Genomic DNA, 27060 nt, shown 5'->3' with positions numbered 1-27060 from the left:
TGACCTCCTGTCACCCTTTAATACTCAAGCACATATTTTCAAACATCCCCGGGGTACAACCCTCCAGTCAGAAGCCAACAGTACCTCTCAGCTGCAGGCCCCATTGACCTTTCACTGATTATCCAAACAATGTTTTGCTTTGTTTTTTCCTTTCTGGAATGGCAAATACTATACTAAGTAGCTTCTATGCTCCAGTGTGCAAACACTAGGAAACTCAGGAAAGGAGAAACATGGCTCCCGTGGTATTTCTGTCACATGCATGGAACACCTAGTTGTCAGGTCTCTTCAGACCCATCAGTCTGGAAGAGCCTCCCAAGTCTTGCTGTGTGTCCCCCATCCTTGACAGTTTAAAGAGTTCAGGCCTTAATTTCTGTGGGATGACCCCCAATCTCGATCCTTCCAGGGTTCCCGCACAGCCAGTTCAAGCCATGCATTCTTGGCAGGAATACCACAGCAATGGTGCCACGTTTTGCTCTGGGCACCACATGACGTGGCAGTGCCATGACTAGCCATCCTACCCCTGGTGATGTTGACTCTGATCACCTCCTGTTGGTGTTTGCCAGCTTTGTCCATTTTCAAGTCACCATTTTCCACTTTTTATTGATTAGTATTTTGTGGTAATGACTCCTGCCTGTATCAACCACTTCTGTGGTAGATACCAAATGGTGATTCTCTGGTTCTGTTACGTCTTTTACATGTATTAGTTGGCATCCTAGTGTAAGGAATAGCTTTCTCTTTCTCCCATTTATTTATTCATGCATTTATTTATTTTATTTGTATCAGTTTGGACTCCATTCTTATATAATCCATTGGGTTATAATCTGTTATTTACTTTGATATTAAAACTGTCTGTGATTTGACCAGTGGGAACACTTTCTCCTTGTCCTTTTTACTTGTCTCCATTATTTGTTGAATACTTCTTTACTTTCTGACAAAAAAAAATTTCCAGACTCACCTTGTATTTCCCCTGTCCTACCCTACAATGAATTGTTTTCCAAGGAGCCCTGGTTCTTTCTAGCGTGGACAGTGGTATTTAGGAGCCAAGATCTGGGTTGTTGAGATGCCTCTTGCTCCTGGGATGTTAATGTTTCTAGGTCTTCTCAGTAGATGTGTATGTACATACACATATACACACGTACGTCCAAAAGGTCTTAGATAGCTCTGTGTACGTGTATATAATCATTAGTTCATACCAGTTCCTCCAATTACGGAGTAACACCTCAGTGTTTCTTCCTAGCATCCTCCTTTACATGTTTGTAAATACTTTGTCCAACAGCAAGAAGCCCTTTTTTTTTTAACATTGACTTATTTGCTCAGTTTACTTACTTACTCCATGTAACTGATTTCCCAGCCCACTGGCCATCTCTTCCTCCCATCACCTCTGTGGCCTCTCCCTCACCTCCCTGTCCTCAGGTGCCAGGCCTCTGGCTCATACCTGAGTGTAGCGCCCCAGCACCCCCCATCTCCCCATGTCCCGCATCTACAGTGGCTCCCAGGCCCCTCGCCATCCTGTCCTTAGAGCTGCTGTGCCGACTCAGGTACTCAAATGACGAAAAACCCTGGAGTTGGGTGGTAGTGATGGTTGCACAATGTGGTGAATATACTTAATGCCATGAATTATGCACTTTAAAATGCCTGAACTAGTAAATTTTGTTATGTATATTCTACCACACACATTTTTAAAAAACTACTAAGATTTTAAGATGATACAACATGAAAAACATGCTTGTATGTGTTCTTACAAGAGTATTTCCTTTTTCCATAGTATTGATCAGTTATAAATGTATTGTTCCCTTCTTCTGACACAAACACACAGTCTGTCAAGGGAATCCTGAAGAGTGACATATTTAGTGGCACACAGGTCATGGGAAAGGAAAGTTGGTAGGGGGTGGGGGTGTCAGTGGATCTAGAACAGGGGGTTGACCTGAGGACCACCAAATCTAGCCTACAGTTTGTAATGGCCTTTACATTTTTAAAGGGTATAAAAAACAACATAGGTGAATACACGACAAAAGCCAGCGTGGCACAAGGCCTACAATATTTGCCATGGAGTCCTTCACAGAAATGTTTGCCAACAGTTGCTCTGGAATGTTGCTGATGGACTGAATTGTGTCACCCTCCCCCTCTCCTCCCGCCTCCCAATTCCTGTGCTGAAGCCCTAACCCCCAGTGTGATGGTATTTGGAGATGGGCCTTCGGGAGGTAATTAGGTTTCAGTGAGGTCATCAGGGTGGGCCCTCCCCATGGGATGAGTGCCCTTTGGAGCTGAGACCAGAGAGCTTTCCCGCTCCATCTCCCCACCCTGTGAGAACAAGCAAAGGGGCCCCGGCTGCAGGTCAGGAAGAGCTCTCACCAGAAGCCAAACGAGCTGGCACCTTGACCCCAGACCTCTGGTCTCTAGAACTGTGAGAAAATACATTGCTGTTGTTTAAGCCACCTAGTGTACAGTATTTTATTATGGCAGCCCGAGCAGAAAAGATAAACATTCTCTTCAGTTTGCCAAGAATAGACTGGTCCTTGCCTCTTAGATTTTACCAAAATCTCTTCTCTTCACAAATGAAAAGGGTATTAAGAAGAGGAAAGAACACTTAACTGTAATAGAACATCATCAGGGGATTTCTTTGAAATAACCAGAGTGGTAAGCAGCAAGTTCCAAAATGTTAGGATGAATAGGGTTCTACAATAGTGATTTTCTTACGTGGCACCATCTGTTTTTCTTAGAATGTAATAAAAATGACAGCTTTTCATTTACTGATATTCCTTGAGCCTTTTAAAGTCAAACATATGATGCTTTTTGTGTGTCAAGGTTTTTCCTCTTGCACCCATTTGTTTCTCCAGCTTGAATTTCTGTGTAAACTCCCTTGGCTAAATTACACAAGCCACCCACACCCAGCCCCTCTTCCTTTGGTGTGGAGCAGGGGGCAGAAACCTGCCATCTGCAGCGAGGAGGGTCCAACATACACTGCTCACTGTCCCAGACAGAAGACTTCCTGCCGGGCCTGGCTGCCCACCACCCCCTCCCCCATTTGTGCATGATCATGAATATGCAACTTGGCAGCATGGCATCAAAGACATTTTTGGCAGCCAAACCTTGGTCTCCCTCTTTTCCTTTGTAAACCTTGATAAATCCCCCTATCTCCCTTCTCCCTTTTTGTCCTAAATGCCCCCCTTTCTGTTAAAAGGCAGTAATATACATTTAAACATCATACTCTTTTTTAAAAAATGACTATTTTTTATATACCATAAAATTCACCCATTTTAAGTGTGCAGTTCAGTGCTTTTTAGTAAATTTACCAAGTTGTGCAACCATCACCATAATCCAGTTTTAGAACATTTCCATCACCACACTGTGATCCCTCGTGCCCTTTAAAACTTAATTTCCATTCCCACTCTTCACCCCTAGCAGCCATTAATCTACTTTCTGTCTCTAGAGTCACCCTTTCTGGACATTTCATAATGAAATCATACATGGGTGGCCGTCTGGCTTCTTTCACTCAGCATGTTTTTGAAGCTCATCTGTGTTCTACCAGGCCTGGGTCTTCCTTTCCTCTCTTGCTGACGGGTATTCCGTTGTGCGGATGTCTGTCGCATTGTGTGTATCCGTTACCCAGCTGCTGGACATTTTGGTTGTTTTTACTTTTCAGCTTTTATGAGCAATGCTGCTATGAACATTTGCCTGCAAATCTTTGTGTGGACTCAGTAAATGTCTTACTCTTCATAACTTGTAAAATTATATATTTCTATAGAGTTCATAAATCGAAAAGCAGCCAGGTGGAACTCTTTATAATCCTAGTTCTTTGCCCCTTAATCCCTCCAAAGCTAAACTGGCTTTTTTTTTTTTTTCTTTTTACCTTCAGTGCTGCTGTCAGTTGATTCTTTTTCTCAGTCACTGGCCCTTGATAGGAAGGTTAAGTGTACACACCTTTCCAAAGGACAGCATCTGGGAGCCCTTACCAGCTACCACCCAGGTCAGCCCTCTACCCTTCATAGGACTTTCTCCTGAGCAGCCTCCGTTTGGATATGTCAGGGCCCGGGAGCATACCTTATAAGGCGGCCCGTTTTATTAATCAGTTGGTTTGTTACACAGTTTTTCATATTTCAAACCAGGCATTTTGCTCTCAGTTAATTTTTCCCATCGGTCTCATGTCTGTTTGCCTCTTGCACATGGTACCCTTTTACATATTTTGAACAGTTAACCCTCTCCTTTGCCAAGGTAAGCTCTGCCAGGGGAGGAGCTCTTGTAACTGACCCTGATCCCTAGGTGGGGGGGGGCGTCTCCTCTGTTTAGAATGGAGTCATCAGAATGGCAAAATGCTGGTTGGTTGACGGATTGCGGGGCTGGTAAGGGCAGCCACCTGCACCTGCCGCACATCGGTGCAAATGAAGCTTGTAGTTCACCAAAACCTCCCAGTCTCTTGGATTTATAAGCTGGTCCTTCTCTCTTCAGAACTGGAGTCATTCTGTTTTTGCTAAATCATGTGTGACTTCACAGTTAGCCTATTACATTTAATCTTATTGGCTTTTTAAAAATTGTAGTAAATGATACCTAACATAAAATTTGCCACTTTAACCATTGTTAAGTGGTTCACTTGCAGTAAGACAATCCCATTGTTGTGCAGCTGTCACCACTATCTATCTCTAAAGTATGTCTCATTTTCCCAAACTGAAACTCTGTACCCATCAATCAATTATTCCCTATGTCCTCCCACCTCCACTCCATTCCTTTGGATCTGACTGCTCTGGGTGTCACGTGAGTGGGACATACTGTCTTGCCAATGGGTTTCAGCCCTGGGCAAGTTCACTATGGAATCAGTGAGACCAAGGAATGACAATGAACGTGCTTGGGGTGAAAGGGTTTATACCCAACTTTATTCCCACAGTGGTAGGTCAATCACTAGAATCCCGTCCACTCAAAGCGAGTCTGCGTGCAGCAAGCCGGGCTCTGCCTCTGGGCCTCTCTGCCCCCACAGCCATCTCAGTCTCTGTCCTCGACGCTGCCACCTGTAAGTCTGGGGAGAAGAAATCCCGGGGCAAAATATCTCTAAAAACCGAAATCAGTCAAAGGGAGAAATAAACTTTAAAATCTGTTTATTGCTTACAAACTGCAGTCCGGGGCCGTTTCTCCTGCTACGGTAGTAGCAAAACCAACACTCCCCCTCACCTCTCAGGTACAGATAAGCCCTCCTTTGCCCAGGTCATTACCCTTTGATATGGAGAAGAACTTCTTTCCACCTCTGAATTCCTACTGATATGCAGATATACTAAAGCCAGGCGAGATATTCTGGAAATATTACAGTTGTACGTACACACCGCTCCTGCAGCCATGCATTCGTGCTACAGTGTCTTTATATAGAGTCAGTAGCAACGTATTGCCCACACGTGTGTAGTGAGCTAGCCGACCAGGGCCAGGGAGAATCCTGGCCACAGGAACCCTCACTTTCTCCACACACACAGTAATTGTCCTTTTGTGAATGACTTCTTTCACATAGCAAGTTGTGTTCAGGGTTCAGCCATATTGCATGTGACAAGAGGTTCCTTCCCTTTTTAAAGCTGAATATATTTTAAGTATATCATTTTGTTTATTGGAAGTGTGAATGGACATTTGTGTTGCTTCTATCCTTTTGGCTGTTGTGAATGATGCTGCTGTGAACATGGGTGTACAAACACCTGTCTGAGTCTCATTGATCTTACTAGTTTTAACTCATCACACTCTGCCCCTGTTTTATGTCATTGAATAATTATCTATAAATCAGATAAACTTTATCTGACTTGACCCAAGTCTGTTCTTGGTAAGTGTACTTCCTGTTGATCTGAAGATATAATTTGTATAAAATGATCATTTCCCCTATCCTCAGTCTTTTTGAAATTATGGCATGGTCTTCACAGATGGACTCTGGGAGCAGACTGCTTTCACATTCAGCCTCAGTCTGAGTTTATCATAGGTTTTTTTTGGGTTCCCGACTAACTTGCATTGGGGAAGGAGTTTAAATCAAGTAACCTCTAGGCTGGATCAAGTAGGTTTGGTGGGGGGGTGTTGTTTTGTGTTTTTCTTTCCTTTTTTTACCTGTCTTTTTGAAGGCCACTAAGACTACACAGAAATTAACATCAGGTATCAAAAAGCAGGCAATGTATTCTTGGAGTGACCTGATTAGGACTGAATTCATTTGCTCCACAAATATTTATTGAGCTCCTGCTTGTGAAAAGCACAAAGTGCTTTTGGAAGTTGAAAAATGAACAGAACACATTCTCTGCTTTCAAGACTATTACAATGCAAAATATTGGAAGAACTTCCTATTGTAACCCAGAGATCTTTTAAGCAAGGCTTCAGCCCATAGCTGTAAAAACATATCTCCTTAAGGAAGAGGAGGGTCACAAAATACATCAAAAAGCAAAGTGTGCTCTGAAATTGTATTCTAGAAGAGATGGGTTTTAAGCAAGGATTTGCAAACTGAAAAATGAAACATGAAAAGCTTCAGAGGTGTTTAGCTTTTATTTTCCTTCGCTTAATATAAGAGCACCAGGAAAACAAAAAGTACCCTTGCTCTTGACAGTATAAAATTCATATTATTTTTAGAGAATAGTAACTATGCATTTATGAAATTCTTTGTCAGAGCAATTTAGTTAATAGGTATGTAAATGACTACTTATTTCACTATGTAGGTGGATTGCCCCATGTACACTCTCTGAGCAAGAATGTAAGCGCTAAAGACTATTAACATTGCAAATGCAAAGAAGTGAAAGTTAAGGTTAGAATGATGCCATACCTTTGCCTGTATTAGGTGTTAGGAATGAAACAGAGAAGATCCATCTTGCAACTAAGGTCTGTTCAGTTTACTCAGTGGAAGTTCTTACATCCAAAGATAACTCCTTTTTTTTTATGCAAGAAAATATAAATGATTTGGGGTGGGTTCAAGGTTGTTTCTTATTATTGGTTTTCAAGCACAGAGGGTCATTATAAACCTAGCTCATGTGGGATGGGGCGAAATGCTGAAAGTTAAGACAATAATAGTTCATTTTCAGGCAAGATTTTAGTGGAAGGCATCTAGTAAGAACAACTCCCCAAAAAAACCTAAGGGTCTCTTAAAGTTTATTGTTTTTTCAGCATGAAAAACAACTTCAGAGGAGGCTGGGAATTCCAAAGCTCTTCTGGCTTTAGCCATCTCCTGTGATCAGCATGGAGGCTTCTATAATCCTAGACTTAAGCCAGGCCTAATCCCAGGGAAGAAGTCACCAGTGAGAGAGAATAAATGGGCCCTGCCTTGTAGATGGTTTCTAGCTCTTCCCTCGCTTGAATTCATCCTACCCGTTGAATTGGCCTCATCTTCAGTTTCATTTTAATCATTATGTTCCCCTTCTTAGAAATTTCCTTAGATTCCTAGTTGTCATGCAAATGAAATGAAAATCTTGTTAAGGGGTCCCCTTCCGCTATTTTTCCCTTCTGCCCTCTTACCTAAGTACCTTTGGCTGCCACCAACGTTAGTTCACATTCTCAGCAGCAGGGTAGCGAACAAACGTGCAGACAGGCACTCACTGTTTATTTCTTCCTGTGGGTTGTAGCTCCTAGAAATCCCTGTCCCTGCCTTTCTTACTCCTTCGTAGGCTGAGTTCCTTCTCACTTGCACCTGATTTCTGGGCTCTACAAAATTGTCAAAAGGCACACTTTGCTTATGTGGCAAACCGAGCTGTGCTGTGGCTGCCAGGATGGAGACAGGTGCCGTGTACACTTACAGGGGATGGGGGTCTGGTGCTGTCTGCTGTGAGTGCTCCTTTGTTAAAATATTCTGTGTGTTTGCTTTTGGTTTTATTTTCCTCTCTCAGGTACAGAGTGAAGACAGTGTCCTCCTGTTTGTTATTGCCTGGACAGTCACGGAAATTATCCGTTACTCCTTTTACACATTCAGTCTATTGAACCATCTGCCTTACCTCATCAAATGGGCCAGGTAAAGAAGTACATGGAATGAAAACTAACTTTTGACATGACCCATCACTGCATTTGCCCTTTACTGCCTTAATATTGCCTCTAAGTTCTTAAAAATAAAATCATATGAGAGAGGGGTTAGGTGGAAATCTGGTCTGTGGATTTCATCAGGATAAGGGTTTCTACTTAACTTTGATTAATAGAAACACTAAAAATTTTTTTATTCTTAAGTTATTTTTATTGGCTCAATTATTTCAGTTACATTATTCGAGATTTGATGTAATACCCCTTTTTTGTCCATGACAAAGTTTTCTGATGAACCTCTGTCATTATTATGTTCTTTGGACCAAGTCCTGTTCTCCCAGTCTCAATTTTGTCAACAAACTGTGGCTCTTAAATTTTCGGTTAATACCAAACGTTACATGGTAGTTTTAGCTTGTTAGCAGTTTTATTTTGCTTTTAGTACTTTACCCAGTAATACTGATTGTGAATTGGGTAAAAGGCTGACAGTTCATCTGTCCATCTAACTAATCCATGAGACAATTGCGAGCAGTTTTCTGAGTTGGAAAAGACTATGGGTGAAGGACAAAGCAGAAGAGTCAAAACCATCCTGGGGGGTCTATGTGTCTCATTTCACAGAAGGAAAACAGTGGTTCCCAGACAGTTTATGAGTTTGTTGATTAAATTAGAGACATAAGCCAGTTGTTTCCAGCATTTCAAATATGCATTCTTCTCTCTTTTCTTTTTTTCCCCCAATACACATTTTTATTAGGGAAAGGGAAGAATGAGAAAAATACAGCAGTTACTAACCAACCTGGGCCAGCATTGTGAAAGCCGTCTGCCCTGGTTACAGGGAAAGTTGATTGACCAAGCCCTGATTTTACTATTGGAGAAGGATTCTTCTGTCATTCAGTTTCCATTACCTATGGAAGATTCTTCCTTTTCCACCATCATCCTCAGCATGGTTGAAGTTGGAAGTGGGGAACACATCTACCTTCCATCATCACACACTTGTCAACACAATTCCTTACCTAGAAGTGTGGCTCCCAGTGCTCACTGTTGGTCATAAACAGCCAAAGGCTTTTTTTAAGTCTGAGCTGAAGATTTCTTTAGCAGTGCGTAACCTTGGAATGACATCCATTTAGCTCCAGAGGATGACCCTCTCTCTGATTTTTTGAATCATGAAGAACTCCTTTTTAAAGTGAAAAAAAAAAAAATTGTGTGGATTCTCCAAAGTGATAGTAATTATAGTTTTTTTTTAATTAAAAAATTACTTACAGACCAAAAGCTGTTATGAATTTTTAAAGTTTTTAAATTAGCATGTATTTCACTTTTCCAGTAGCACATACAGACATTGGAATCATTGTGGCAGTGTACACACATTGGATGTGCTGGTTTTTTCAGTTCACAGACCAGATGTGGTGTTATGTTTTAGAAATTTCTACATACATGTTCCAACATCTCTCCTGGCTTCCCTGAAAAACGCCCCTTCCCCACTCCCACCCAACAGGGCAGGACCCTTCTTATAAACCATGACTCAGTGCCCCTACTTTACCAGTATTTGTTATCACCTTAGTTATTTCAGGGAGTTGTTTATTTAGTCAGGTCAATTTTTGAGACTGGCCGAACACAGTTCATTTATTTTAGGACATTCAGAAACATACTGCTTTAGTCCCTATTCAAAATCTGGCTTACAAATCCTGAATTTACACAGTGGGTAAACAGGAAAATGTATAAAGAATAGTTTTCTAAAAGACCAGTACTGATTAGAAGGATGGAAGTGCATCTTTCTACTAAAGCTGGCTTCAAGCCTCTGTAACGGTATTTTGTTTTGTTTCAGGTACACACTTTTCATTGTACTGTACCCGATGGGAGTCTCAGGGGAGCTGCTCACAATATATGCCGCTTTGCCCTTTGTCAGACAGGCTGGCCTGTACTCCATCAGTTTACCTAACAAATACAATTTCTCCTTTGACTATTATGCATTCCTAATTCTGATAATGATCTCCTACATTCCAAGTAAGTAAACAATTATGCATATATTTATTCATGTTTTAAAAGCTGGCCTACAATAACTAGAGTTGAATGCCTTCGTTTGTTCTTATGCCATATCCAGGAAAATGTAAATCTAATTTATTGGGAACACTTTGGTTTTTATTGAATGCTAACTGTCAGAGGGAATATTCTCTGGTGGTAATTGAATAAAGATGAACCCTTTTCAATACAGTTGCCAAAATGCAGCCCTTCTCAGTGTGGGTTTGAAACAGTGAATACCAGGATAGGTCAACTATCTACTGGAGGGGGTATCAAGTGGAAAACAAGAAAAACCGTTAAAGACCTTACCTTGATTTTTTTTTGTCTCGAGACTGCTGGTTATAGTGTTTGAGATCATTGTAAAGAGATTTTCGCACTTTTACTACATCAAAATACATAGTTACTTCATTTTTAAGCTATCAGTAGTTAACTAGAAACAAATGACAAAATAAGAATAGATTACTTTTTTCTGTATCATTTGCTTGAAAATAAGCACTAGAACCATCTGAACAGGACATAATGTTCTCTTCCGAATGAGTTCCAGTTACTCATAGTACTGCTAAAGGTTTAAATATATAGATAATCAAATATGTCTGTCTGTATACTTGGTAACAGAGCAATGGCCATGTTCAAGGCTTCTGCGAAGTGAGCCCTGTTTGCTGAGAAAGAATTGTTTAGTCCTTTTCTCAAATTCTGATATTCAGTTGAAATCCTGATTGATTTCCACATATCTGAAAGGATCTTGTCTACCCAAGAATATATACAGTTAATGTTTCTTCTCATTTAGCTATTTCTGTAGGCTTTGTGACTCTGAATCTTCTTTTAGCCTCAAAGTTGCTGTATTCTCCCCTGAACCTCAGGTTAATTCAGACAGGAGGGCTGGCTTTTTCATCAGCCCACAGCATGAACTGAATGAATCATCCTGACAGTCATAAACAACATGTTTGTGTCCTTCTGTGGAAAATTGTATTTCATGCATTGTGAGAAAAAAACTACATCCAGATTTCATGTGAACGTTTATCTTGGAGAAATTCTTAGACTGCAATTCTGCTTCATGATTCATCTCCCACTCTTTGTTAATTATCAAGACCTCCTCTCTGGTCCTGGAACCATGATGGCTGAAAAGGCCGTCTCTTTTCAAATGTAAACAGTAGTTGATTTTCAAACAAAAGATAAATATGGAAGAATCTAAAAATTGAAGTCATAAAAATGAGCTTGATGCTTTTTCACCTTTCTAATTTCCCTTAGAGACTCATTTTCCTGTCTCTAGGGCAGCAATTGCTAGTTATAGTTTTGCTACACTCAGAGTAACACATATCCCAGTGGGCACCATAGTATTTATTTAAATTCAGCATAAATTCTTGGATGAATAGGATACAGATGCTGCACTGAAAAACTGGGAGAAGGGCAGGGAGGGTATCGTGAAATCAAACCAATAACAAGATGCTGCCACATTGACAAAAATCTGGGGCCACTACCTCAGAGTTGCTGTAAGATTTCCAGCCTGTAGAAGGAGGGGCTTTGTTCCAGAACAGCTCTTCAGGGCAACCTGAGTCTGTCTGCACCTCCTAGTTTTCTTGTGTTCTGTTGTCCAGCGAGTACCTGCACTCCCTGATAGGATTCCTAAGAAAAAACAAACCCAGTTCTGTGGGATTTTCCTTCTTAGCCTTAAGAAAGAGAGAGAGAAGAGAGAAAACACAGACCTTAGGGCCAGCGGTCTTTTGCAGAGTAGGGCAGGACTCACTTTTCAGCAGAAATCTGCTTTTTTCACCTCAGCTCCTCACCCCTTCTCACATGCTCAGCCTCTTTTTGGTAAGCACTTGGCTTGTAAAGTTTATGTTATTTCTTTTGTAAAGCAACTTAGCTCTTGTAGGTCAAGAGAAAGGGTAGATCTCAAATAAAGATTAAAAGATTCCCTCCAAATCCCTGCCTCCCGACCAAGGCTCACCATGGCAGCCTAGGCCGGATCTCCTGCTACAAATCATTTGTGTCTGCCAGTGCTCACTATGCTCCTGGCCTGAGCCTGTGGCCCTGGGTGTTTTCAGTAGTTTAGGTTGTTGACATCGAGACCAGTTTGTACAGTTCATTCCAACCAACTGCACATTTCCAACTTTCCAAAACTTTGTATTTATAAGAGGAAAATGCAGAGTTAGGAGAGGTTGCTGTTGACCTCCAGCCTTCTTTACCAAATTTGGTTTTCTTTCTACAACTTAAGTTTCTTTTAATCATCTTTAGTGGGAAGTTGATGATATATGTGTATTATATAAAATGACCCCTTTTGTTATTGTCCTGACCTGTTTTTGCACTGTTGCACGTGCACCCCAAATTGTGGTCCATGGAGTCGTGGCCCCAGGAATGCTCTCTGTTGGGGTGTTTTGGAGTCCCTTGCCAGGCACTCCTGTCCTGCTCTGCTGCAGCTACAGTATGTACAGTACCGGCAGGACTCAGTGCCTGTCTGAGCCCTGTTCACATTACCACCTTCACCCCCAGATGGCGAAAGCTGGTTATCAGGTGAGGGTAAAGAGAGGCCAAGAAATTAGAAAGTTCAATGTAGGATGAGGACACCGAGAAGCTGTGATTGCCGTAACCATAACCACATCTCTGGGTTTTAGAGAAAATGGAAGAAACTTGCCCCAGGCAGAGCATTTCCAGTTGCTTTCTGGCTCCAAGTCTTCCTCTCCTAGAGATGAATAGAACCCACCTTCTTACAGGAAGCGAGCCCAATGGCACCTCCAATGCCCCAAACCCCAACACACACACCAGACACACAGATACACACACACATGCACAGCAACCATGTCCCTTCTGTATGTCCTGACCTGGCAAAGGAGAAGGTAGAATTCGAAATAGCTTATTATCAGATTGAGGTTTCCTTAGGGTTTTTCTTCACCATAGTCCAATGCAGTAGCCATGTGTTGTTTCAGTCTTTACAGTTGGGCTCAGTCTACAGATGTAGTAATTCAGATGGAGACGGTGTCACCCAAGTCCTAGTCACCAATAAGTAACTACTAGAGTTGTAGACAACGTCCAGCCCAAATGCCTCTGTTCTCTTGGCCTCCCCCACATACATTCCATTTCTCTTGGACACTGAGAAACCTCTGGAAGATGTAAAAAAATGAATCTGATGCATGGCTGTGAGGTGATTGTCCTTCCTCAGCCGCACGGTATGGGGCAGTGCAACCACAAAAGAACTAGTGGGAAAATCCTTAGTGGACTTTGCCATGAAGGTTTCCTTTACTAAAATGTATCTATAGAAATATGACCGGTTCCACATTTTTAAATGGTGGCAATTAGCATTCCTTATGGTTTAATTATATCTTTACTTCCACTTTTTAGATTATAGAGCTTGTCAAATTTTCTGGCTTTCGTACCAAAATAGTTCTCTCACTGTTGAGTTATATGCACAAGCTGGGTCTCATCTGTGAATAACTTCCTGCCTGTAAATAGTGAGTGTAGTGGATGGCAGCCCTGATCTGTGCTGGGGCCTCCTCTGCAGTTTATCAGAGCTGTGTGACACACCGACCGATGTCTCGGAGTACTTTGAGAGGATCATTTGAAATTTGGCCAACTGGGAACCCATTTAAAAGAAGAAACTATCAGGGGAGAGTTGGCAATAGCAGAAATTACCGCCCTCCCGCAAAATACAGGTTGCTGTCTAAAAAATACGATTGTAACTGTAGGAAACGGGAGGGAGGGAAAGATACAGTACCCTCAGGATCATCTCACTGGATTTTTTTTACATAGTTGTTGAACCCCTAGTTTATAGGAATCTTATGGAGCCCAAGTAGCTTAAACTGGCATTTCCCAGCAGGGACCCTGAAGCCTTTGGGATGGGACAGGTCTTAGTTGTGGGGGACTGTCATGCATTGCAAGATTTGGCATTCCTGCCCCGTGTGCTAAGTAAATGCCAGTTAACTCCCCACCCCAAGTACTCCCCGCCATTTCCAAAGACTCCCTAGGGAGGTGGCACCACTTGAATATCAGTATGTTTTAAGGTAATCTATGAAATGACCGAGGACAGACTCTGCAGTGGTTACTCTCCCACACTCAGACCTGGCTTGGTTGTGCTCAGATCACATGTCGCAAGCACCCCTTCTCCATCTCTGCATGCAGCGAACAGCCTGTCTTGGCAAATACTTTTGGGAGATCCCTCTGGTGACAGAGCAGATGCAGGGAGCTGGACGAAGAAGCAGGAGTCCAAAGCCTGCTCCTGATTCTGTCAGTGATTCGCTGTACAACCCTTGGCAAGGGGCCTACCCTCTCTGAGGCTTGGGTGCCTCTGTGAGCAGGAATAATAACTCCATCACTAGAATTCTTCACTTAGTTGCTGTGAAATCAGAGAATACATTTGAAGATAATGAGAGAGTATAAAGAGTATTATTTGGCAGCTCTGGCATCTGATTGGTAATGATAGTGACACTGGTATCTTTCATTCCAGTCCATACTGCCCTATCCCTATCCCTCCAGCTCAAGCAGGAAAAGAGAAGTCTGTCTGTTCTCTTCCCTGTCCCCACCTCCACACTGTTACCTTCCTTGGTTGCTGGATGAGAAAGTCGTGAGAGGGACCTCAAGCCTACGTGCTTTTACACATGCGAGTATAAATGAGCTCCTTAACCAGTTCTTTCTTTTCTTTCCAGTTTTTCCCCAGTTATACTTCCACATGATACACCAGAGAAGAAAGATCCTTTCTCATATAGAAGAACACAAGAAATTTGAATAGTTCCTGCCTCCTGCAACCCTGTTCCCCTGAAAAAAACAAACTTTTCAAAGACAAAAAATGCTGCAGACTTTTTGAGTTCCGAGTACGTTTCATAGAAAATAAGTTAAGAACTATTTTTAAAACATTAAAAAAATAAAACAAAACCCAAAATCCAGTATCACATGGGCCTGGGATTTTATTTTTTAAAAATGTTACATAAAATATCCTGGCCGGTCCATTTCAGCATGCTCTTTCAACCGGAAATTCTCAATATTTATGATGGCACTAGAAAGGGATTTGGCATTTTATATCCTCCTGTTTCCTTCATGTATCTGACAAGTAAAGATCTGTAACACTAAGTACTTGAGAGTTACAGTCTGAGTAATGAAGCTGTGCCAGCTGAATGCCCAGCTTGCAGTAGAGTTACGTTTCAGTCTGCAGTGTGTTTAGCATTTCCTTTCAATGTGCTTGACTGCATGCTGGAAGCTACTCGTATTTTCGAAGTGGCAAACTTTGTTCTCTGGAATGCTCTGAAGTTACGGCTGGGACCTAACCCCTTATATCTAGTGAATGAATTATGCGGTGTATCTGTCTGTGAAGCTTTGGGATAGTGCTCATAATCAGAAACAATTAGAAATCATTTTGTCTGTCTTCACTTGAGTCCTTACTGCCTGCCACTAAGAAACTGTGCTTGATTTAATAAGTATGTATACCTTGTAGAGAATTACATTTATTGGGGCTCAACCTCAGTCATCTTTTAACAAAATGCCACTTCTCAGAAAGGGAAAGCCCAGTCCCTAGTAAATGACCAGTACCATTCACAGGACCAATTCTCAGAACAGCTCTGAGTATTTGCCAGTGGCTATTCTCCTGTAGGGACCTGATGCCAGTCTAGGCACACAGGAGTAGAGAGAATCTGTTATTGAAAGCACATGGAAGATTAGAAATGTAATCCAGAGGAACATCCAAGAATCGGTTCCTACACCCTTACTGTTTTACTTACAAATTTCATTCAACTCTTCTGTTTGGATACTTTTCCTAAATGTGGTCCTATGTAACTCCCACCACACTGTAAGACCAGAGTCGGTGAAATGTTCTGGTTTGGGCCATCATGAGCTGAAAGCAACATCTCCACGTGGTGGAGCAGCCAAGAAATGCTTTGGTCATATGGACATTGTCTAACTAACATCATGTCTTCATACCATTTAATTGCTTGACTGTGCGTGTAAGCCCCCTCAAGAAAGGGTTGGGTGGAAGCAGGAAGCCCAAGTCTAGATGTGCATTCAATCTTAAATTGAATGTTCTTGGTGGAGCCTTTTTTTCTTTTTTTTTAATTGGTTGATGTTTAAAACTTTTAAAAGTCTAACTCCCTGAGTAGTTATCATTTAATATAATTGCTAATATCAGAGGAGTGTCATAGTGGGAAACTAATTTTGTAAATGCTTATTTTCATACAAGCTTGAAAATTAAGATGAAAATAAGAAGAAAGTATGCAGCCTACAATGTAATGCAGGCAGATGTGTAATAAATTGTTTTTGAATTGAACATTAAAATCCTGCTTCTTAAAGTCAGCACTCCTACCTTGGATATGTTGAGATTAGCCTCTCTTCTTGTACTTCATAAACAAAATACACAGGAAAGATTATTTTCATGCTTTTTCCAAAATGTATTTTTACTGTAAAATAGAATCAATTTGGTTATATTAGCCTCATTACTCAATTTGGGTAAGATTATTTTTTAAATTGTTTTTGGAACAGTCTATAGCAGACAGAATGAAAAATGTAGGTTTTCCAGGATTGCTAGATTAAGGATTTTATTTAGGCCTCTCTGTTATAATTAGTCACTGTTTATGAAAAACTTCCTGTTGCAAACAGTGGTATTGCTTCAGATTGAACTTTGGCAGCAAGAAGACGGCAACCTACTCCATTCTCAAAAAGGATCTCAACCCCAGTGTGTGTGTGTATCCATCAGCATTTAAAATGCTCATGGCAGGTAAGTAAGACGATACCACCATGTCCATCAGTTATCTTCTCATTAACTAGTTAATCTCTAACATGAATTAATTTCTCCTTGGAAGTGGTAGTGTTCTTTTATGAATTGAGAACATCTAAGCCTGCCAAATGTCACATACTCTTATAATGTGTGAATGAGGAAGGTGGCATTTGGTGGCTATTTTGTCAGACTTGCCATTTTCAGGGCACATTCAAAGGCGGCTTCTGCCTGGCTGCCCACGTGATTGGGTGTTTCAGATCCCCACTTCAGGGACCACCTTCTGGCAGAGAATTCTTTGAGGTACCCAGTGGTGCTGTGTAGACACAAGCTGCCAGTCTGCACCTTGCTGTGTTCTGTTCGCTGGGGTCAGGATCCTGCACTTAACACGTACAGACCATTATCAAAGGCACCATGGAGAGTTGGTGATGGATTAAGGCACTCTCCTCCCAGACAAAAACATTCCTCTGGAGCTTACTTCCAACAGGAAGGGTTTAGAAGATGCAGAGTTAAAGACCCATGGGAAGATACTGCCCTCATTTCCACTTGCTTTTCTTCTTTTTTTTATTATTCATTTATAATGAAAGGTTGGCATTGATGTGGTACAACCTGCAAATTATTTTCAATTCTGAGTTTCAGATAAAACATTATAAAACATCAAAATCAGTAGATACTGCTCCTTTGAAATTTGTGTAAAATTGTACAACCGTATATATAGTCATTTTGTATATTTTCTATGTTGTGAAAACCAAAATTGTAATTTTATAAGTCTTTGATTCACTAAAATTATATAACTTAAATGTATTTTTTGTATATTTAGAAATAAGGAGTTCAAAGACTGCTAAACTTTCTATGCATGCATTTGGAACCTGTTTTTACCTGATTATGTAATAATTCGTTGTATTTACAGAATACATCAAATATACTGACCTGTGTTGCATTTCAGAATAAACTGGTGTGTGCTCTGCCTGGATTTGAAATACTGTCCAGTAAGTCTAGTGGTTTTTCACATTAAATGGGCCTGAATGTGGTGGTGTAGGAATATGGAAGAGTTTCAATTCTGTCATGAATTCCAGGTCTTTTCTTTGACACTTTTAAAATCTATTTCTGCTTTTCATAATGGTTCTGCATTTACAGGAAAAATAGACCTATTAAAAGGTTTTCAAAAATCATTATTCCTGACTGTTAGTCTTCAAGCTTACCAAGCCCCTCTCCAGCCTGGCTGCAGAGGGACATGCCCTCCTTGTGTAAATAACCAAGAAATTAATAGGTAAAAGATTGAGGACCCTTGTCTTAACAATGTTTTTTTAATCTAACTCTTCTAATAAAAGTTGAGAGGGGAAATACTGTTGCCTAGCACAGTTCATCTTTATTTAGAACAAGATATGGTCAAGCACCATCCCCTAAACCTGCCTCCAAATACAGAACAGTTCTAGGAACAGCTTTATGTCATTCACTATAAGAAGTGGTAGAAGGGACACTGATGGGGTTCTCTCAGCTGGGCTATTTTTGACCTGCTAAGTCTAGACCCCAAATTTCTTCACCTCAAAATGAAAACACTGATGTATCCGTTGTGCTGGGCACTTTCTAGTGGGTGATTTCTGGGTCATCTCTTAGTATCACCCAGTGCCTCCAGCAGTAAATGCCCACCACCTGAGTCTTCCAGGTCTGCCTTAGAGTTAACCGTCACTGTTGTCCAAAAATACAGTCTTTATTCCAAAAGGAGAGGTTTTTTCTAAATGTTGTCTGGTGACAGCTTAGATATTACAAGCACACTGGTTAAAACCACCTCTCTCCTTGTAGAGTCTAATCTGTTTCAGAGATGAGCTTCTCATTTATGAAAAGAAAGTTATTTCAACTGAAACTGAGGAACATATGGTAAAGTACATAGTAGAGGCTACCCAGAAAATACAACCTTTATAATCTTAGAGTAGCAAGGGGAAACCAGGGCTTTCTGATTCGTCGTCATATTTTGTGCAATTACATGTGCTATGTTAACATGAGCTCTAGCCTGAGGGAGTTACCATCAGCACAATTAAGAGACCTACTGTTACATCATTCCAAAAATACTGCTGTGTTGTTCTGTTCCCTTTCACAAGGATGAAGACTAGCTTTGCAATTCCTCTTTATTAAAAAAAAAAAAAATCCGAGCCTTACAAATAGACTGGCTCATTGCCATGCAGTTTAGTGGTGAGGAAACTGTTCTAAACAACTGCTACCAAAAATAGCCATACCTATTAACATTCCTCTGCCGTCAACTGATAACCAGAGTTAGAAGAGAGAGCTGTGGGGGTTTTGACCAACACTTTATTTAAAACGTGAGAAATTACCTAGTCTTTTTTTTTTCTTTTCAGATTTAGAGAGCTACCCCTTAATGTTATAGGGGCAGGTCTCATTACCAAAAAGAATCTGTTTTCCCATGAAAGGCAGTTCACCCTTAAAGTCTCTCATTTGGTGAGCAAAAATAAAATGTGTGAGAGGCGGTGTACGTAAGTACTAATACCCATTCCATAAATCTTTTTGTGTTTGGCAATTGTGTTTTCCACTCACACATTTCCAGAGTGTAGACTTACTACCACGACAGCGCTTTCGCTTCTGTCCTTCACCTTGGTGGATGCAATCCAGATGGGTTTCCAGATGCTGAACTTGCTTGAAGCCCCAACTCCATTTCCGCCTCTGTGTTGTTGTAGCTGGACGGCACCACTAGGGGGCAGCATTTCACAAGCAATTGGTGTCTCGGGAGTCAGGTGTTTGGAACTCCGCTTCAGCCCAAGGATGCAGACAAGGCATAAAAACGCTCTAATGAAAATTAGTCACAGATCTCTATTGTCCATATAAAGCAAAGGCCGTCAGATCTTACAGTACGTTCTGGAGAGGTACAGGAAATAATACTTTTTAGAGCAAAGAAACCACCAGCTTGGATGCATGCTTTGAGGCTCCATGTATTCTCTTCATGCTGCAGAGCCCTCCCCAGCACCTACCCTGCAGGCTGCTTGGCTTGGAAATGGAGGATTTTTAGAGCTGCTCATAAAGCAGATGTTAGTGTTCCTGTTCAATGGAGGGTCTGCTTGTTAATCTTTGAGATGTTCAGGGAGGTCAGTTCCCACTCGTCTGTCCCTGGATATTTTTGGAGGGTGGCCTGGGCCCTGAAAAAATGTCAGGCCACCTTATAAGGCTGTGGCTGTGTCTGGCCCTGAGAATGCTTGTCTGCAGCATGCCCAGTACACCCTGTGGGTGTGATCTAACTTAACTCTTGGGCTGTGGGTTTTCTCAGACTTAAAATGCCTCTACTTGTGCCATGGATTATTACTCCTCTAGCAAGCATACAGCCTTCCTCAAGAGAGAGCCACTTAAATGGTACCAATTTTGGACGTACCAAATAGATATGTAAGGGTACAGACAATCCTCAACAACCATACTAGTTGACTGGAGCCGATAGCAGTGGTCCACTGCAAGCACTCTGTTTATCTAGCTGGTGTACATCAGATGAAATCACAGAATACTAGTTCTGAGGGATTGTGAGACTATAGGTGGGGCAGGGAGATTCTCTGGTTCTAAAGCTGAAACAGTTTTCTCTCCTGTTAAACTTTTTCAGATCTGTTGGCATGTGAATGCAGTTTGTGACTGGGCAAGAGAATGGCTGCTAGCGCAGGGTTTGCCATAGCTGTTTCCAACCATAATCCTTGAAACATCCTCAGGGCTAAGCCTCCTTGCACACCTTGGCAAATACTCATTCCTTCCTGGCAGCTTTGCCCATCAGGGAGTGTTAACCCATCCAGGGTAAAAAACGAGATGGACCCTTAGCCTAGGATCTGAGATTACTGTCATCAAATAGGTAAATGAATTTAGATGGAGAACCAGGTGTCAAGAGCCCCGAATGGATTCTACCATTTGCTGCTTTCTGGTGGATATTAAAGGGGTCCACGAGAAAACCTCAGGACCAGCAGCTCCCAAGCTGTGTCACAGGCTTAAAGCCCCAACCTGGTCTCAGCCCACCTGCTGCTTCCCCTGAGCCTGCACCCGGTTTCTGAACGTAGACTGAAGTGCCTGCCGTCAGAGCTGCTTAGTCAGCCCCATGTCCTCCTCGTGGCTCCTGGTGTCAGGAGACCATCCGTCACACTTCACCCGCACTCCAAATGTGGCCAAGGGGCAGCTGTGTAATTCTGGCATGTCCTGTTCCCTAACAGGGCCTCTTGCGCCCTCTGTTCCTTCTGCTCTGGGTGGCACTCCCCATGTCAGCTCTCCGCGTAGACCCTCATGAACCACAACAGTCCCCACCAGCACTGCGCAGAGGAAACCGAGGCTGCGATGGCAGCTGACTTGCCAGGGGCCACACAGTGAGGCACTCTGCCCCCCTGCCAGGGCCGCCCTGGGGTTCTGCGTGCCCTCTTCTGCCCACTCCTTCCCAGGCTTTGCTGAGGCTCCTGGCTGTCCTGCTCTGTTCCCCATAAGTCTTCTTCCCCAACCGCCTTCCCCACAACCCCTCAGCCCCCTCCTGCCAGACACCATGATTCTTCTTACCATTATCATGAACCTTCATGCCACCCTGCCCTCCCATCGCACCGCTGGCAAAACCCCAGGCTGGGATCTGTCCAGTCTCTCAACACCTGGGGCTGCCTGCCCCACCTGCTGTTCGTGATTCCCTTTACACTGCATGCTGCTTAGACCTCTGCCACTCTCAGTCCAGGGTAGCTCCCCCAGTTTCACAGAGAAACAACCATCAGACAGCAATTCCATCAATTTTCTGTCACCAGATCTATAGATCTGCCTATGCCAGGCTCACCCTTTTTTGTCCTCCTGTTTGAATAGGAGGGGGCTACCTTAGAAGGACTCCAAGGTCCCTCTTCATTCTGCTTGGCATATCTCGGCTCCTCCCCAGGAAAGGGGAATGCTGATCTTAATGCTCGGTGGCAAGATCCCGATGCCAAAGCTAATCGCTCTCTCTCTGTGCTCTAGATTTCTATTTCTCCCCTCTACCCACACCCTCTCAGGGACCTCCCTGTAGCCGTCTAATCCTCTCTTACTTGCTTTTGCCAGCTCTTGCGTCAGGTCCCTCTTGTCTTGGCCTTGACGTGGTGCACTCGGCTCCTCCCACCCTCTCTCAGTTCTCTGGCAGGGTCGGCCACAAGCCCTTCTCTATAGCTCACCTCTCCCTGTCTTCCCATCTCACTGCAGCCCAGCTCTCCTGAACATACCAGTGGCATAGCTCTGTTCGAGGTCACTAGGGACCCCCTTGTTATGAAATCCAGTACACACTTGCCTTTTAGTTGAAATTGGGGTGCCATCCTGCTGGATGTTAGAAATAATGGCATGGTTTTGGAGTAGCCTGGAGGGGGAGCCCAGCAATACCCAATCCTGGTCCAGAACTCTCCTGTCTCCTCCATGCATCCCTAATGGAGGTGTGTGCAAACAGAACAGAACAAAAACAATGGCAAACCAGCCGACATAAAGTACACTGGTCAACTGTGGCTCGAGCCCCAGGGAGTGGTCAGGTAAGCTAGGAGAACTGCATAGAACACTCCTGCTTTCTAAACTAGTAAGAGGTGGTAGCTCAAACTAAAGAAACTGGGAGGCCTGCTCAGCTCACCTCCCACGCCAGCCCAGCCCACCTCATTCTCCATCCCAGCACGTACTGTATCCCTGTCTTACCACTGTGATAGGGAGAAAGGCTGACCCATCACTACCACCAGCTCCAACGAAGAAAGAAAGATTGAGTGCGTGCCACCATGCTTGGGCCCAGGCTGGTGGGGCCTCAGCTGGGAAGGACAGACACAGCAGGGGGAGAGAGGGGAGCCAGAAGAGACCCAAGCCCCTATACACTGACCTCTTAATGCCCATTGACTCTCCTCACTCTCACTAGCAGATGCAGCTCCATCGGGATCTTGAAACCGAGCATTAAGATCAGCATTCCCCTTCCCTGGGGAGGAGCCGAGATGTGCTGGGCAGAATGAAGAGGGACTTTGGAGTCCTTCCACGGAAGCCCATGTCATTCCTGCAAAGATCTTTGCTCTGGACAGCCTGCATTTCTGGTTTTCTACTGCCTCCTTGACCAAGCTTTCTGTCTCCTCTGCCTATCCCTTGACTAAGAGATTGTCATGCTTGAGTGTATCATGCTTGACAAAATCAGAGCCCTGGGCTCCTTGTGACCCCCATTTGAATCACTGGAGATGAAGCTTCTGGGTTCATTTTTACAGAAGCCTCACAGGTGATTCTGGTACCGGGGCTTGTTCTGAAGAACACTGCCTTGCAGACTCCTGATCTGGAGAGCTCTATCCTAACTCTTCTTCCTTCAAACCTGAGGCCCCTGACCAGGGCTACCGGAACAGATCTGGCCCTTTGATGTGCTCTATAAGCCACCATCATGTTCACTGGCCGGCGGCAGCAGCCTCCTAACTGGCTCTCAGCTTCCACTCTGCCGTCCCCCCAAATCATTCTCCAACTGCAGCCAGAATAGCCTTTCAAAAATGCAAATATTATCATGTTGTTGCCTGTTTAAGCCTTCAGTAACTCTCTTTTGTTCTTGGTGTAAAGTCCAGATCCCTGAACATGGCCCCAAACATGGGGTTTGGGAGACTGGCAGGAATCATGATGAAATCGTTGTTTCAGATACTGTTCCGTTCCTTGAAGAAGCGTAGAAAGGCAATGCGTTTGGCCAGGGCCGGGCCTGCTGCTCTGGCTGTGCGCTCAGGCGCAGACCTGAGGAGGAGTGATGGGTGCGGGATTCAATCCGGATCCCACAGATTCCAAGCCCCACAATGGTTTCCCTCCACCTATGCTGCCTCCCTGTTCCCTGGAGCACAGGGACATTGGTCAGGGACTGGGGGTTCCACTAGAGTGAATGTCATATAGGAACCCCAGCCACACTGTCTCTCAAAGGGCACAGCTGACATTCACTCCTCCCTGTGCTCTTGGAGTACCCTTGGACCTGGCTCCCAAGGAGCCCTGTGGGTTTGATTGGGAGGTGAGGTCCCAGGATTCCAGTTTGCAGCCCCCTGCCAGGCACCTCTGTGAGCACCGGGGCTCTGAGCTCAAAACTCTCCCCAGGACTCAGCCTTTTCCTCAGGCACTTCTCACCAGCAGAGCTGCTGGCCGCCGAGCGTCTGGTTATACGGCAGCCCCGCAGCCTGCTGGTTGCTTGTCTGCAGCAGCCGGGGACCAGAGGGCTGGGCAGGGCCAGGCATATGCTTACATGCTGCCGGCCACAGTCTAAAGCCTACATGTCTGTGCTCATTTTGGCATGCTGCACCCCTCCAGCATTAGGACAGCTAATCGAGCCCCAACTCTCCCTGAAAACTCCAGGCACCGATCATAACCTGCCAGCGGCTTGGGCTGCTTCACTTCGTACCCAAAGGAAGAAACTGAGCAGCCCCACCGGCTCCATGGAAGACTGTCACTGAACCCCCATACCTGCCCAAACCCCCAGCCCATGTGGTGCACAGGAACCATGACGTACCACGGCCAGGAGGGGCCTCACGCTGGCTTTGGCACATCTAGCCCCCCACTCGTCCAGAGTTGGAAACTGATGCCAGGGAGAGCAAGGGACCCAGGCGGTCAGGCAGAGCTAGGCTGCTGCTCATCCCCCTGCCCCCACCTGCAGCACAGCCCTGCAGGGCACTCCTGGGCAGGCAATGAGGGCATGCCATGCTCCTTGGGGACCTGAACTTCCCACCAAGGGAGGCAGGGCTTCAGCTCCTCACACTGTGATTTTTAGGACTTTCAAGGAGATTGTAAAATCGGGGGAGACTGACCCTCCCAAGCCCTGGGGTGGGTTCATGGACACTGCTCCCACCTGGAAGCTTGGAAGACACAACTTGGCAGCCCTGTGAGGCCTGAGGGCCACAGCAGAAGGGAAGGCTGCCACGGGATTCAAGTGGCCGCCTCTGGCCACAGAAGCCCATGATTGTGCAATTTAACCATGGCCAGTGAGGGCTTCTCGGAGTTCCTACAGGTATTTATTTACCCAGGAATGGGAGTCAGCGGGCTCCTTCCAGAAGACCCAGCCTCCAGCATTGGGCCCTGTCCGTGGTGAAAGAAGTTCAGCCTGGGATGCAGCCTGCATGTGGACCCCAAGCGCTCACCCAGCCTCCTGTCAGGAATCCCAGTTTGAGCCAGGCGGCTGTTGGCTTGCATGGTATATTTAGAAAAGTCAGGCTCCAGTTGCTCCCTGTTCCCTTACAAAGTGTGAACTGCACCCATCACATGGAAATGTGATTCACTTCTCAGCAACCAGGCTGAGCTACTTCTTCCCACCGCCTCCAAGCAACCCTCCTCCTTCTCTGCCCAACTAAGCCTCCTGCGTCTATAATGCTCATGCCCTCTGAGTGGAGCTGAGGGCTCCAGTATGATGGGGATGGTGGAGAAACAGTAGAAGGCACCTCAGTGGCCAAAGGGAGAATGCCTCTTTTGCATCCTCTGGTAGCAATGCACTGATCTTAGCCTTTTCTTTCTTTCTGGAAACCTGGATTTCTTCCTCATGGCTCTCAGTTCTCAACCCTACCACTGCACACTGCTCCTGGGGAAGCTCATAGTCTGGCGGTGAGACCATCCTGGAGACAAGATCAATAAGGGAGAGGTTGCATCCCAGCAGCCTGCTAGCTGAGTGTGGGGTTTTTTTCTCCTTTTTCTAAAATGATAATTCTAAATTGTTTAGTTACTAACATTTTTAAATTAAGAGAGTTCACACTAAAGAATTAATTTCCTGCTTCTCTTGCAAAAAAGACCTGGAGTTCTTTCAATCCTGTAGGGCACATGAGGATGAAGGGGGAGGCTGTTGACTTTCAACAAGTGGGTTCTCCACTTGTGTTCCCTGTCCAGGCTGTGGACGGTTTTGGATATGCAGACCCACATTTCTAGAGTCTCCTGTTAGATCAGATCTGTACTCGTAGGCACCTATACACACAGAGTAAGTGTAAAACAGGCATCTACCCCCTGCCCTAGGGCATGAAGGAGGATATCATTTCTCCCTCTCCTCCAGGAAGTCCTCATTCTTTGTGTGCCTTGGTCTCCTAAGCTCATCTCCTGTTTCCTCTACACCGCTTTCCAGTGCCCTGTATTATTGGTTTGTGCAGTCTATTTTTGCCCTGCACCAACCTCCCCAGCCCCTGCCTGGTTCCTTGGAGACAGCATCATGTTGCTTTGGAGTCAAGCCTGAGTGATTCCTGCTCCACCTTCTGCCCTCACCACTTCCCTAAGCCTCTTTTACATGTAAGATAAAGACAAAACAATACCTAGTTGCAGGGTTGCCGTGAGGATTAAATGAGCTGTTGCTCGGCTCATTCAGTGGTTGAAAGGAGTTGCATGTGTTCCAATGCAGAGCAGAGCAGAGGCCCTAGCTGCCTCTCTCCCAACTGCAGGAATGTCTGCTGCTTCCCTCTCTTGTGGTCCCAGAACACAGTTTTAAGTGCATAGGCTGCTCCCAGAGGGGCCCGAGGTGGTGGTGCCTCTGGTCCTTGGGGGCAAGAACTCCTTCAAAGGACAAGTCTAATGTGGTTGGAGGACATTGGTCAGGCCCAGACTGGGCTCCACTCCACCCCAGGAGGCCTAGCCAGTGGGACAAGCCAGGGCTTCAGGCCGTGCTTTCCCCTCCTTCCTCCTGATGACCAATTCCAAGCCTGTCCCAGCCCAGTGCCACAAGCACATTTTCCCTGGGGCTTCCAGCTGGAGGCCAGTCATGGGGTCTGATGGAAACCCCATGGACTAGGGGAGATGCAAACCACCCCTCCTCTTCCTCCTCCTGGGAGGCACCAGCACAGTGGAAGAGCCATGTCACAGAGTCCCCACTGTGTCACTCTGTCCCCAGGTGCCACTCGCCTGGTTCCGGATGTCCTCTGAACAATGGGGGAGGTGAACTCGAACCTCTCAGGCAACCCCTGGCCCTGACCATGTGGTTTAGTTGAGCAGAGAAGAGGAATCCTGTGAGAGGTGCTCATGTGATATCGAATCTGTAGATACAGGAGTAAAAGCTGACAGTATGGAGTGCAAGGTATAAATCAGGAAAGGCTGATTTAGGGTGAGAGAAAAAGACTTGGGTCAGAAGCAATTAGGTCCATGCTCTGCACCCCTAAGTCTCCCCAGGTTGTCATCTGCTCTGAGGCAACACTACCCAGGGCAGGTTTTTAATGATATTATCATAATGACAATGTTACCAGGGGACTCAGAAATACAGAAACCCATAAGCACATCCTCCAAATGCACAGTGACTCACACATTGCAGGCCCGTAATGCAAGGGGGACCTTTGAAGAGTCATAGCTAATATTGCTTAGCCCTTACTATGTGCCAAGCACTGTTCATACTTTTTCACATACATTAACCCATGTATTTCTTCAGACAAGTCTATTAAGTCAATACTGTCAGACTCCCATTTTATAGATGGTGAAACTAAGGCAAAAAAGAGCTTAAGTTCCTCGATATAAACCCTGAA

General features: G+C 44.3%; 1 protein-coding gene across 1 annotated transcript in view; it reads left to right on the top strand.

Annotated features, from left to right (window-relative positions):
* HACD2 (3-hydroxyacyl-CoA dehydratase 2) overlaps positions 1-17619 on the top strand; it is an 89463-nt gene extending 71844 nt beyond the window's left edge. The window contains exons 5-7 of the mRNA XM_036905593.2: positions 7818-7939; positions 9758-9936; positions 14589-17619. Of these exons, the coding sequence (XP_036761488.2) occupies positions 7818-7939; positions 9758-9936; positions 14589-14671 (384 nt within the window). The 3' untranslated portion in view covers positions 14672-17619. The remainder of the gene's footprint in view (positions 1-7817; positions 7940-9757; positions 9937-14588) is intronic.
* The last annotated feature ends 9441 nt before the right edge of the window (positions 17620-27060 follow it).

The sequence above is a fragment of the Manis pentadactyla genome, chromosome 1 (genome assembly GCF_030020395.1).
Source record: "Manis pentadactyla isolate mManPen7 chromosome 1, mManPen7.hap1, whole genome shotgun sequence".
Lineage (NCBI taxonomy): Eukaryota > Metazoa > Chordata > Mammalia > Pholidota > Manidae > Manis > Manis pentadactyla.
Note: the sequence above shows the minus strand (reverse complement) of the source record. Positions and strands in the feature narration are given on the sequence as shown.